At 38.5% G+C, this 14935-nt stretch overlaps 1 protein-coding gene across 1 annotated transcript in view; it reads left to right on the forward strand.

Annotated features, from left to right (window-relative positions):
* RNF150 (ring finger protein 150) overlaps positions 1-14935 on the forward strand; it is a 433071-nt gene that overhangs the window by 306535 nt on the left and 111601 nt on the right. Inside the window, exons 3-4 of the mRNA XM_007941198.1 lie at positions 6174-6245; positions 8045-8127. Of these exons, the coding sequence (XP_007939389.1) occupies positions 6174-6245; positions 8045-8127 (155 nt within the window). The remainder of the gene's footprint in view (positions 1-6173; positions 6246-8044; positions 8128-14935) is intronic.

Consider the following 14935-nt stretch of genomic DNA (forward strand, 5'->3'; position numbering starts at 1 on the left):
AAAAAAAAAAAAAAAAGAGAGAGAGAGAGAGAGAGGTATATATCTATTATCTATCAACAATATGAGGCTTGACTCAAAGCGATATATTTATACCATTTTCCTGGGACAAAAACCTCGTAACCTGATGTTGATAAGGACTTTATTATTTCCTTTTACTCTAGTTTCAAAGAGCTGTCCTTCCTTGGATCTGTTAATTCTGCTAATTTGGGAAGCCTACCTTCCAAATGACTTTCTCCTCTGCTGAATCTTTAACCTCTCCTTGCCCCCACTGGCCATAATGTCAGAAATGGGATTTGTCTTTTGAATTCCCTAACCATTAACTCTATTGTCAGCCATAATCCCTGATACCTTAAGGTCAATTTATTTCACATGTCCTGAATAAACAGGTCATTTTTTAATATAAAGATGCAATACATTTCCCTTTAAAGAAGCATTGAAAGGCTTTCTTCCTAAAAGCAAAAAGTTTTTTAAATCCATTCTATTTTTATTCATTTATGTCCATAGATGAAACTAAATACTTGGCCAAAGTTAAAAGTAGTCTTTCTACTTATCATTTTTTCATTTTTTTTTTCAGTTGTCAAGTTGATTCCAACTCATGTCAACCCCATGTGTGTCAGAGTAGAACTGTGCTACATAAGATTTTCAATGGCAGATTTTTCAGAAGTAGATTACCAGGCTTTTATTCCAGGGCACACCTGGGTGGACTCCAACCTCCAACCTTGCAGTTAGCAGCTGAGTGTATTAACCTTTTGCACCACCCAGTGACTCCGAACTTATTTTACATGCTCATATTTAAGAATTGTTTGCTATAGAACAATTGCTAAAGAATTATTTTAAATGAAATTAAACTTTAAAAATGTAATTTCTGGTTTTTCTCCCTGGGGGGGAAAGAAAAAGTTTTGGTCTTCCTGTGAGTATAATCTGTGATGACTGAAAATAATTTCTGCCACTTAATTACTCTGCTCAACCTTAGAAAATGCAAAAAACAAAGAAAAAAAATTTAAGTGATTGAATGAGGCCAAATATTATATATTACCAATTAACCACAATTGCAAAAATATCTGAACTCTTGAAAGTAAAAACATTCAACATTTTTTTTTTTTTTACTTTGGGTCCAGCTTTATTATTCTAAATGTAATATTCTGTAGATTTCTAGCATTTACTAGCATTTCTCAAGATCTTTCAACCCTTGCTCTAGGCTTCTTCAACAGAGATCCACATTTAGTTCAGACTGCCTTTGCCAAGGCCAATAGCACAGTTCTTCTTACCTTACTACATGTATTATTTACAGTTTGTCTATAATTTTTTCCCAATAACTGACTACATTTCCAAGTTTCTTTTCCATGCTTTAAAAAAAAATGGAGGAAAACACCTATTGTCTTAAGGTTTTTATGCATTCATCACCTACTATGGAGTAAGGCATTTGACTACTAACTAGAAGGCTGGTAGTTCAAACCCACCAGCCACTCCTTGGAAGGAAGGTTGGTCAATCTACCTCCGTAGTGATAACACCTTGGAAACCCAAGGAGGGGTCGCTGAGTTGGATCTGACTTGATGGCAGTGAGTTTGGTTTGGTTCTTTTTTAATAGATTGTAAGCTACAGAACCTCCAGTTGCCATCAAGTCTATTCCGATTATGGTGACCCTGTATGTGTCTTAGTAGGAGTGTGTTCCATAGGGCTTTCAATAGCTGTTTTTTCAGAAGTAGATCACAAGGCTAAAACCTCCTGAGTAGACTAGAACCTCCAATGTTTCACTTAGCAGTTGAGGTGGGTTAACTATTTGTAACACTCAGAAACTAGGGCAGGGATTTTCTCCAGAACCTAGACATGTGCCTGGCACATATATGTAGTCAAAAAATATTTGTTAAATGACTGAGTCCCAGTTAATGCCACCTGCTTTATACTAGGTACTGAGGAAACAATGAGAAGCCCTCTGGGAGCTTATATTCTTAAGGGGAACATAGAAGAGATTGATTAAATAATCATTAAAAAAAAAAAGTCAAATTATAAATATTGTGATAGTGCCATGACACAGAGGTACACAATGCTGTGAGCATTTAGGCTAGAGGGATATGCTTTCCTGGGAGAGATCTAGGATGGGGCTCCTGAAGACATGTTTATAGTCAAGATATAAAAAATGAATAGGCAGTAACTAGAGGAAAAAGAGAGTTCCAACACAGTTAATTTACAGAGGTGGGAAGGCAAATGGGACTAAACCTATGAATATATAAATAGGTTTCATAGAGGTTATCTTTACCTATGTATTTATATGTACTTCAAATATATCCATGAATATAGCATAACACACAGAGGACAAAGTTACGAAACAATCAAACACCCTGAGGAAGTGAGTAATTCAGAATGGAGACTCAGGTCTATAGTCTTGGGGGACACTAAGGTCAGTTGGTGTAACATAGTCCATAAAAACAATGTTCTACATCCTGCTTTGGTGAATAGCAACTGGGGTCTTAAAAGTTTGTGAGCTGCCATCTAAGGTATAACTATTGGTCTCTCCCCATCTGGAGCAAAAAAGAGTGAAGTAAATCAAGGCCACAAAGAAGCAATTAGTCCAAAGGTCTAATGGAGCATGTGAACTCCAGCCTCCAAAACCAAAATATAGAGACCAGAAGAACTACATGGTGCCTGGCTACCACTGCTGACTACTCTGAAAAGGATGCAATAAGAGGTCCTGAATAGAGTGGGGGAAAATGTAGAACAAAACTCAAAATCATAAAAAAGCCCAGGCTTACTGATCTGATTAAGACTAGTGGAATCCTTGAGACTGTGCCCCTGACATACCCTTCAAACTAACAACTAAACTTAAGCCACATGACTCACTGTCAGCAAAATGATAGGCCTATAAGGTGAACAGTAATATCAGGAAGGTATGCAATCATTAGAACAGTTGGGCATATGAGTTCAAGAGGACAGCATTTGCCCAGGAATAGAGCTGGGAAGGTGGGAGGGGATAGGAAGGAAGGACAAAGGGAAGGGGTAGACGCAGGGAGGAGGTGGGGAAAATACTGTTACAATATAGGGATTGCAGGAATGTCACAAAACAGAATATGTATGGGTTGTTGAATGGAAAATGAATTGCTCTGTAAACTTTCACCCAAATCACAGTTAAATAAATAAATATGATGCTGTTTAGAAATAGGAGTTTTCTTTTGTTATGTTAATGAGGTCATACCAGAGCAGGATGGTTCCTAAACCTAATTATTTCTGAGTTATAAAAATAAAGCAGAATAGACACAAAAACACACACAGGAGTAAGATAGATGTCATGGAATGCTAAAGAATGCCAAGGAACAACAAGAAACTCCAAGGAATTCCCAGGACTACAAACAAGGAGTGGCTGGTGGGTTTGAACCACCAGCCTTCTGGCTAGCAGTCAAATACCTTAGGCATTATGCCTCCAGCAGTCTACTTCCGTGGAGACCACCTCAGAAACCCAAGGAGGAGTCTCTATGAGTTGCAGTCAACTCAATGTCAGTGAGTTTGGTTTCTTTGGGGTTTTTGTTTTGTTTTGTTTTTTTTATCAACAAGGAAGAAACTTCTCCTAGAGCCACTCCCTGAATGCAGACTTCAAGCCTCCTGAACTTTGAGGAATTAAATTTCTGTTCTTCAAAGGCAAAAAAAAAAGAAAGAAAAAATGTGTGAGCATTTAAACTAAAGGGATCTGCTCTCCTTGGAGAGATCTATGAAGGGGTCCCTGAAGCAGTGTCTGGAGTCAAGATCTAAAGAATAATTAGGCAATAACTAGTGGAAGAGGAGAGTTCCATCACAGTTAGTTTCACCTTCAATTCTTTTGTTTCCTTCTCGTTCCTTTGTCTCCCCTGGGTATTTACCATTACAGGATCTTCCTATTTTTCCTGCTAACCTTAATTTACTGGCCTCTCATGAACTTCTACATAAATGTCAAGTGCACATAGGTCTTCTTTTACCCAAAACTTACTCTTCTATTGAAAATACCAATACTATTTTCAAAACTAAGCATGAAACATCAAAGAGAATAAAGAAAATGGGAATGTAGAATATTTAGAACGTTAAGTGGAAATTCCTTTTCCTAATTATATACTTTTAATGGCTGTGCACTTAGGAAAGTGACACATAATAGGTACTTACTAAATTTTGATTGGTTAGCCAACTGTTTAGTTAGTTATTTGGCCTGGTTGACTGACTGCATTGCTGGCTGACTGGTTAGCTGTCTGGCCAGATGTTGATTGGTTGATTGGTTGGGTGGCTGAAATAAAGATGAGAGTAACAGTTTAGCTTTGGATTTTAAAGTCGGACTTAATTTTGTTCAGATTCTGACTGACATTTCACTACCTTTATTGTGTTCTGTAAAATAGCCTCTGTGTTAGGCTGGGTTCTCTAGAGAAGCAAAACAAGTAAAGCTTGTATATAGAGAGAGAGGAAAAAAAATTATCTTAGGAAAATGGCTCACACACTTGCAGAAGTTGGCAAGTCCCAAGTTCTTGGATCAAATGTCAAGCTGAAGGCTTTTCTTGACTCACACATCTGGAGGGGCTGATGACCTCAAGGTTGGCAGGCATTGTACTGGCTGTTGACTCCAACAAATGATGAATCCAAAATCTCCAGGCCGAATGGTGAATTGTTTGCTCATGGACAGTTGTAGGCAGAACAACAGGATCCCGATCCACAGAAGAGTGTCTCTTTTCCCAAGATGTCCATAAATATATTGGAAGCAGGCCACACCCCTAGGGAAACTCCCTTTCAACAGATTGACTGCTCAAAACATATACATCTGATCTCATCATGGGAATAATCCACATCACGACATTTAAACCACTCAGAATTGTGGTCCAGTCAAGTTGACACAAAACTCCAACTATCACAACATCTTTCTCATAAGATAGGTATAACACTAAACAAGATAATACATTTAAAGCTTTAGCATGGTACCTAAGATATAGAAACTATTCGTTTATATATGTCTACTATTTTAGAGGAAAAAAAGAAGATTCAATGTTGTTTCTGAAGGAAACAAAATTAATGGAAGAAAACTATTACTCTGTGTTTTATATGTTAGCTCCATTAATTTTAGTCCTTCAAATATGTTTCACTGCTCCTAATACACATCTATGACAAACCAGAAGTATACATGCCCAAGAAGGAGATAGCATATATAGAAAACTCACAGGCAAACTTTTTTCTTTGACAGATTAAAACCTTAATCTCCTCCTACCCTTTCCCTCTCCCACTCCTCCTCATTGCCCTCTCATTGCATTATTACAGGGTTCATTAGGATAGTAATATTCTCTATCCAAACAAAGGCAACATGTTACATTATTTCTTGACATGGGCGTGGTGGTTACATTGGTATTTGCTTTTTAATTATTTGTTAAACTGAACACATGTTTTGTTTATTTTTTCAGTATGAACACTTACACATACACATGCATGAAGAAGCTAAAAATGGCATAAGAGAATGGGACGGGATAAGCTAGCACAGACCTTTGTTGGATCTATATAAGCAAATGGAAAGAAAACGTGAGCACTTAAGCCTAATTATAAAAAAGAGATGAAGGTGGTTTCACCTGCTTCAAATTGGCTATCTCCATGTCATACCAACCAAACCAAACCAACTTCCATAGAGTCAATTCCCACTCATAATTACCCTATCAGTCAGAGTAGAACTGCCCCCACAGGGTTTCCAAGGCTGTACATCTTTACAGAAGCAAATTGCCTCATCTTTCTCCCTCAGAGTGACTATGAAGTTCGAACCACCAACCTTTTGGTTAACAGCCAAATGCTTTAACCACTACACCACCACAACTCCTTCCATGCCACAGAGTGAATGGCTAATTATTGAACTTTTTTTTTTTTCTTTTTTTTTTTTTTTCTGCTTCTCTGTTCAAATGTAACCTGTGCCCAGAGACTCTGTATGGTAGGATCTTTATATGTCATATGCTAATTTCTTAACATGAGGCATGAAGAACTTTTCCCTGTGGCAAAGCTCTTTTATAAACCTCAGTTAGTAGTGGCACTTTGAACAGACACCACTGCCTCATCTCTTCCAGCCATCGTGGTTGACATTCGTGCCACTTGTGCATGATTCCAGAGATAGCTGCCCTGGTTTATTAAATGACAGATATGAAGTCTAGAATTACCCATCTTTATTACTAACAAGCAGCTTTTGGTTTTCCAGCGCCGATTGGGAGATGCAGCAAAGAAAGCAATCAGCAAGCTCCAGGTCAGGACCATCAAGAAGGGTGACAAGGTAAGATCTTTCTTTTCTTTTTGGTGAAGAGCTATTCAGAGATGCTCCCAACTTTTCTGGCATCCAGGGTCAGAGAGAGGGAAGGATGGGAAAAGGGAATGTATGTTAAAAGTTGTCCTGTAAGCATCTGTTGCTTATATCTTTCTTTATTAAATATAATACAACAAAATTTCTAAAATGCATACAAAAGGGACAACAAAATAGTTGGATAGAAAAAAATGAGAAATTAAAAAGTTATGTGTAGAAAAATAGATGGTTGGAATTAGTACAATTATTGTTAGGTGCCATCAAGTTGCTTCCGACTCATAGTGACCGTATGCACAACAGAACGAAGCACTGCCCAGTCCTGCACCATCCTCACCATTGTTGCTTTGCTTGTGTCCATTTTTGCAGCCACTGTGGCAGTCCATTATATTGAAGGTTTTCCTCTTTTTTGCTGATCCTCCACTTCAGTACAGTTAGTATAGATACATTACCTGAAGTGTTGTAACAGAAATGGGTCCCAACTTTAGGTTGGTGCTTTCTAGCATCCAGTACAAAGAAGGAAGCAATATTCAAACAATATGTAATGACTCTATTCCAGTGCCAAAAAAAAAAAAAAAAAACATTAAAACAAAATAGTTTATTCCCAGTATTACGACCTGAGAAGGTTTTCCCACAGATCTTTGCAAAGAATATATGTGCTGGGCAAGTCCTCCATTAATGCAGACAGCATGTTCAATCCCTCTGAAATTGAGAATGTAGAGCCCCAAAGTCACTGCAACAGCCTCCCTTGAATGGCAATATAAGGCTAAACGAAAAAATTAACCAAAAATACAAACCAGTTGTCATCAAGTTGATTGTGACTCATGGCAACCCCATGAGTTTCAAAGTAGAGATGCACTCCATAGAGATTTCAGTGACTATGATCTTTCAGAAGTAGACTGTCAGGGCTTGCTTCTGAGGTACCTCTCAATGGATTCAAACTGCCAGGCTTTCAGTTAGTAGTGCACTTAACCATTTGCACCACCCAGGGACTCCATGAGACCAAAAGCAAAAGCAAATTTTGAGGAGGGACACAGCAGTGCAGTCCAGGTCCACAGACTCTGAAGGTCTCACTTCTTGCCAAGAAAAGTTTGAGAGTGGTGGCTGACAGTACATGGGCTTTGGCCTCCTGGAGGAGTTATAAGAGATTCACAATTGGACATATACACAAACGGTCATCTCTAGTCTGAATAATTAATTTGTCTTACAAATTATGTGCTACTCTTCTTCAACTATATAAAAATATTGTTAGAATTAATAAGTTGAAATTTATTTCAAAGCATTACTGAGTTTAAAGTACATTTTGTTGCTACTTCCTTCCCTTTAATTAGAGACTAATAAAAGTGCAAAGACTATTATGCATTTGGGGGCATCAAAAGAGATTTATATACTTGAAAAAAATTGAACCACTATTTTAGAGTTCTCTACAATAGATTCTAAAGAAATAGATTAAATGTCATTCAGATAATTCTTCATAAATCTTACTTCTCATCCTCAAGATTTGGAAATGTGTCTTCTAATAGCTATAACAAATAACATTATTAGTAATGGTATAATAGAAAATTGTTTTTCTCACCAAAGCACTTTCAGTGGAACACAAAAACAAAAAGTAGAGGTTGGAAAGCCAATATATAGTCTATTATTGATTAAGAAAATGGGCATCAGGACTGTTGAAAGCCTTGCTCAAGGAAGACTCGCGTTGGGTCTGTTGTTTGAGTATTTACACAAGTGTTTAAGCTAAGAAAATAAGCTGATCTGTGCTTTCTCTATTGCAGGAAACAGAGCCTGATTTTGACAACTGTGCAGTCTGCATTGAAGGGTACAAGCCTAACGATGTGGTCAGGATCTTGCCGTGCCGGTGAGTCACTAGGTTGCTGGTGCCGACTGGGTTTGTCTGGAAGGTGCCTGGTTGGCCTCACTGGCTCAGACCTGCTTTGCCTAACCCTGCCAGGTCAGTTTACCTGACATTTCCTGGTTTAAATTACAAACCAAAAAACTGGTTCTTTTTGTATACCCTTTGTCCTTGGGTACATTTTGTCTCATGAAATTAGAAATATTTTTTAGATCCCCTGTGCATCAAAGGAAGCATACTGCTGTAAAGTAAAACATCATGATACAGAATTAGATGTGGCTCCAAGTAAGAGTTTCCTTTAAGAACAAATGTGTGATATTCAGAATCATTTACAAGGGCATTTTTAATTAAAATAATAAAATTAAAATATTTTATGAATGCCCATAAAGGACGGGGCAGTCAGATTATGGTCAAGAGTGAGTAGGAAGCCAAAGGGATTTTTATATTTTTATTTCCCTTTATTTCCTAACAGGAAGAGAATGTTACTGTCACCCCCAAAATTCTAGACTCTAACTGGAGAGCTAGACTCGAACTGGAAAAACTTCTCAGATTATTCTCATGTAACCCTAAACCCTCTTCTTCATTGAAATTCACTGTTATGGTGCTTGAATTCTTTTTAAACTGCTAAAGTAAATAAATTGAAATATTTTTAAGTTACCTATAAACACTTCTTCTGTAATTGAAAACTCAATTTTAGTGTTTTCACTTTTGTACAGGTGTCCTAAAAATAAAAATTAAATTATATTTTGAAGAAAAGTTATCCAGCTAGAAAAACTGGTCTTAAAATTTCTTAGAATATTTATAAGCAAATAAAGCAGAAAAACAAAGTATGTACCAGAGAGATATAAAACAATCCATTTCTTCATAATACAAGGCAAAGTTAAGCACTGTTGATTAGAAATGCTAAATAAACACAAATGCACCTTTTCAGGAATTTGATTGTTGATAGGTGCCATGGACAACACAACAAAACACTGCCTGACCCCGCACCATCCTCACAATTGTTCTGTGCTTGAGCCCATCATTGCAAACACTTGGTCAATCCATCTTGTTGAGGGGCTTTCTATTTTTTCCTGACCCTCTACTTTACCAAACATGATATCTTTATCCAGGGACTGGTCACTCCTGACAACATGACGAAAGTACAAATCATTCCAGAATGACAAAGAGATAACAAAAAAGGACAGGATACTCACATAGATGTGGAAACTCCCAAGGATAATGGCTCTTAGCTGTAATGGTCTTAGGCAAATTGATCACTAGGAAAACAGATCTTAGGAAAGTGAACCCTGGTGGCCTAGCCAAAGACTTCACGTGTGAGTCACTCACCCTTAGTTCATAGATGCTTGACTTGATCTCTAAGACAAAATCATAATTTAGGAAACCTAAAGCTTGACAGTTTCCTTTTCTATAAATACTCTTTCTAGATGCTACATTTGGTATACACTCAGTGATTTCTAGAAAAACTGTCAAAGAGTGGTAGTATGTGTCTTACAGAGAGCTTCTCAAGATGGCATCCTTTTTCTCTGCAATATTTTATTAAGGATATCTGGTAGCGTAATGCCTAAGGCATTTGACTGCTCACCAGAAGGCTGGCAGTTCAAACCCACCAGACACTCCTTGGAAGGAAGGTTGGGCAATCTACTTCTATAGTGATACCACCTCGGAAACCCAAGGAGGGGTTGCTATGAGTCAGATCCGACTCGATGGCACACAACAACAACAAAGCTCAAAATTATATGCAAGTGGTTTCCTTTTCTGTCTACTTTGAGATTGTTCAGAGCCCTATGAGGGTACCACTAATAAAAAATAGCCAAGGCAAATTAAAGTTAATAACAACTTTTTCATAAGGATTCAGACACCTTTACAAATGAAATTAAAAAAATCTGTTTTTAAAATTCTATATTCCATTATTTTAGCTCTGCAATTCATACAATGTTGTCTTGAGTATTTTCTACATTACTACATATTATTGTTGGGGGCTGCATAATATTCAAATTATAGACATAAAACCAAAAAACCAAACATATGGTCATCGAGTTGATTCCAACTCATAGTCATAGTGACCCTCTTTGGGTTTCCAAGGCAGTAAATCTTTATGGAAGTAGATTGCCCAGGCTTCCTTCTGTGGAGTGGCTGATGGGTTTGAACCACGAGCCTTCTGGTTAACAGTCAAATAAATGCCTTAGGCACTATGCCATTTAGTGTGCCCCTGTTTGGAGGAATCCCTCAGTGGCACAAACAGTTAAACACTCGACTACTAACTGCAAAAGTTGGCAGTTTGAACTCACCCGAGACACCTTGAAAGAAAGCCCTTGTGATTTGGTTCTCAAAGGTCACAGTCTTGAAAACCCTGCACATAGGATTGCCATGAGTCAGAATGGACTTTGTTGTGGGCTTAAGTTTTCATTTGGCCCCTGTTTTGGGACATTAGGCTATTTTAAATTTTTAATTATGACAAATTGCATTAACATCACAATATTTGTATTTTCATGATCTATTACTCTAGACCTCATTTTACAGTATAAACTTTTTGAAAATATTAACCAAGAAAATTAATAGCTTTTTAATATTTCCCATGAAAATAAAACTTTTCAGCAACTTTTCTTTATACTAGACCTTGCCCAAGACCAATTCAGTTTGGCTTGAAGCTGTTCCTTTTTTACATGATTATTCTGCTTCTCAGCTCCGTCCTTGACTCTTTTTGGTTCCAGCTCCTTACTGTCCATCCTGCTTTTATTTCCTGATTGTGGACTCTGCTTTAAATATCAAAATACATTGAGCTTATGAAATGCTGGATGCTGGTTATGGTTAATTACTGTTTGATCCTATGTTAGCCACATATCTACTCTTCTAGTTTAAAAAAAAAAAAAAAACCCTGCCATTGAGTCAATTCTGATACTCAGAGACCTCCACTGGATTTCCAAGGCCGTAAATCTTTACAGAAGCATATTGCCTCATCTTTCTTCCACGGAGTGTCTGGTGGGTTCAAACTGCTGGCTTCTTGGTTAACAGCCAAATCCTTTAACCACTATACCACCAGAGCTCCTTTAATTTCACTAATAGAAGTTATCAAACAAATGAATTGGTGTTTGCTTTTTGCTAGATAATTTCCTCTGGGGTATTATTAAACTTTTGCTTCTTGAACTTCATAGACTCTCTTTCCCATTACTTCAAATCCCTTGAATTTTTTGCATCTCCTTGGAGTAAAAACTATTTTAAAAAGTATTCCAATTTATTGTCTTTCTTCCTTCTCTCATACTCTTCTTTGGCCTTGTAATTCCTGGCATGCTGAGGTTCAGCTCTTCCATATTGTTGCCATTTCAGGTGTCTTTCCAAACCACTTAGGTATACACTTGTACCTGGACTTCTTCAACATCACTCTATTCTTTGTATCTTTTGGAGACTCTTGCAAAAATGATGATGAATTCATAGATGCCTTCCCCTCTTTATTTATAGTCATGGTGATTATTTAAGTCATGCACATAAATCTACCAGCTCTTCCCCTCACTCTTTCTTCCTCTAGCACCTTTCCTACAGCATGAAGATGTTGTTGTTGTTGTTGTTATGTGCCGTCGAGTCGGCCCCGACTCATAGCGACCCCTCCTTGGGTTTCCGAGGCAGTATCACTACGGAAGTAGGATTGCCCAACCTTCCTTCCGGGGAGTGGCTGGTGGGTTTGAACCGCCAGCCGTCTGGTTAGCAGGCAAGTGTCTTAGCCACTATGCTACCAGAGCTCCCAGCATGAAGATGAGGGCTCCCTATATGGTGCTGAGCATGTAATACGAGGAAGTGAACCACAGCTATGCACAAAGTACTTTAAGATCATTGTTAATGTTTATAGTTTTGAGTTAACTTCTACACAACCAAGGTATTTTCCAAAGAATTTTGGTATTGCTGGGAGTTCTGGTAGCATAGTGCCTAAGGCACTTGACTGTTAACCAGAAGACTTGAAGTTGAAACATACCAGCCACTCCTCAGAAGGAAAGTTGGGCAATCTACTTCCGTAGTGATACTATGTTGGGTTTCCAAGGCGGGGTCCTTATGAGTTGGGTCCTTATGAATTGGGTCTGACTCGATGGCACATAACAACAGAAACAACAACACAGTATACTTATGCCACATATTCTTTATACAATATTTAGGGTTCATATTGGTGCTAAAAGGAGCCCTGGTGATGCAGTGTTTAAGCTCTCAGTGGGAAAAAGATGTGGGAGTTGGCTTCCATAAAGATTTACAGCCTTGCAAACCTAGGGCAGTTGTACTCTGCTCTATAAAGTTGGTATGAGTTGGAATCAACTCAATGGCAAGGGGGCTGGTGTTTTGGTTTTATTAGTTCTAAGGAGTCTCTGTTGCAAACCATGGCACAAACAGTTAATGCACCGGGCTGCTAGGTGAAAAAAAGGCCCAGCGATCTACTTCTGAAAAATCAGCTATTGAATATCCTATGGAGCCCAGTTCTTCTCTGACACACATGGGGTCTCCATGAGTCAGAATCAACTCTATGGCAACTGGTTCTGGCTTGGAAGGTTAATATTCATAACTGTGTTTTTGTTTTCTTTTATTGTGATTTGGGTGAAAGTTTACAGAGCAAATTCACTTTCCATACAGCAGTTCACGTACACTTTGTCTCATGACATTGACTACAATTTACCCGAGTCCAACAGCTTCCATCCCACTTCCTCCTGGTAGTTACCTCTTCCCTGTGTCTATCCCTCCATGCACTCCTGCCCCCTGAGGTGTCTCCCTGTGCATAAACAGCCCTTCTTTCTCCCATGATTGTTCTCTCCAAGGAGTGTGTCTACCTCAGGTAAATATTCAACCCATATGCTTGTCTTTTATTTGGCTGAAAGCCACAGGTATGGGTTTAATTCCAGACCTGAAGGGCAGCTAGGGGCCATAGTCTCAGTGGTTCCACCAGGCTCTATCAGACCAGCAAACCTGATCCCCTTTTGTCTTTTTTTTTTCCCCAATGATTTTGAGTTTTGTTCCATATTGTTCTCCCACTCCATCCAGGATCTCCTACATAGATCCCCCTCCAAGTGGTTGAAGTGATAGTCAGGGACCAACTAGTTCTTCTGGTCTCATAGTCATATAGGCTGTGGATCGCATGGTGTACCCGTTACTAGGACCAATTGTTTCCATGCATCTTTGGTTTTCTTCATTCTTCTTTGCTATGGACAAGGAGAGACCCATAATTGCATCTAGATGGCTGCTTGCAAGCTTTTAAGATCCCAGTCATTACTCGCCAAAGTAGGAGGTGGAACAGTGTTTTGTGTAGTATGTTATGCCAATTGAGCATAATGTCCCCTGTGACTATGATCCCGAGCCCACAGGTTCAACTACTCGCTCCCTCTGGGTAGCTGTTTGTGACCAAGAAGTGACTATAACCTTGTCCCTTGTCAGCTTTACTATACACCTGGGAGTTCTTACAGAAAATACAGATATTCTTTTAGAATCATTGCCTACCAACTCTATACATGGTCTTGGGAACACTCCCTGCTGCATAATCATGCCTAATAGTTCCGCCTGTCCACCCATCTATCTACCTATATATGTTTGCCTTCACTGACAACGCAGTACTCTATGTGCAAAAGGGTTCATCTTTGTTGTCTGTACCTCCCATGTACCTCTCTATGACTTCCTCTTCCTCAGTGCCACTATGTTGATCACTCACTTTTGGTACATTGCTCTTCTTTTCACCCAAATCAATACTTATCTCCACCTATCTAACAGTGTTCCCTCCCCTCCCCTTCCCCCTAGTAACCAACAAAGAAAATTTCCTTCCATATATAAACCTTTCCTTCACTTTCACAGTGACAGACTAATACGGTATTTGTCCTTCTGTGTTTGACTTATTTCACTCAGCATAATGTCCTCCAAGTTCATCCACATTATGCAGTGTTTTGCAGATTCCATGTTATTCTGTAGGGTCGCATAATATTCCATTCTGTGTATGCACCATAGGTTGGTTATCCGTTCCTCAGTTGATGGACGCCTAGGTTGTTTCCATCTGTGTGCTATTGTAAATAGTGCTGCGATGAACGTGGGTGTGCATATGTCTGTTCTTGTCATGGTTCTCACTTGTTTAGGCTATATACCTAGTAATGGAATGGCCGGGTCAAATGGTAATTCTAATCCAACTTTTTAAGGAATCGTCATACTGCTTTTCACAGTGGTTGAATCATTTTATAGTCCCACCACCAGTGTGTGAGAGTCTCAATCTCTCCACATCCTCTCCAGCATGTTATTTTTTGTCTTGTAGAACTTTACTACTAGTGCTGGAGCAAGATGGTATTTCATTGTTGTTTTGATTTGCATCACTCTAATTGGCTAATGATCATGAGCATTTCTTCATATGTTTGCTGGCCACCTGAATATCCTCCTTTGTGAAGTGTCTATTCATGTCTTCTACATATTTTTGAACTGGATTATTTGTCTTTTTGTTGTTGAGGTGTTGGAGTTTTATATAAATTCTAGAGATAAATCCTTTGTCAGATATTTTTTCCCAATCTGTAGGTACTCTTTTGACTCTTTTGGAGAAGTCTTTGGAAGCTCATAAAAATATAATTTTTAGAAGGTCCCATTCATCTAGTTTCTCTTCTGCTGTTTGTGTATTTTGGGTTATGCTTGATAGTCTATTTATGCCATGTGTTTGGGCCGCTAAATTTGCCCCTAGTTTTTCCTTGAGGAAATCTATTGTTTTAGGTTTCACATTTAAGTCTTTGATCCATCTGGAGTTCATTTTTGTATATGGTGTGAGGTACAGATCTTGTTTCATTTTTCTGCAAATGGATCTCCAGTTTTGCCAGCA

This window comes from Orycteropus afer, unplaced genomic scaffold, assembly GCF_000298275.1.
Source record: "Orycteropus afer afer isolate SDZICR_OR568_19922 unplaced genomic scaffold, OryAfe1.0 scaffold00076, whole genome shotgun sequence".
Lineage (NCBI taxonomy): Eukaryota > Metazoa > Chordata > Mammalia > Tubulidentata > Orycteropodidae > Orycteropus > Orycteropus afer.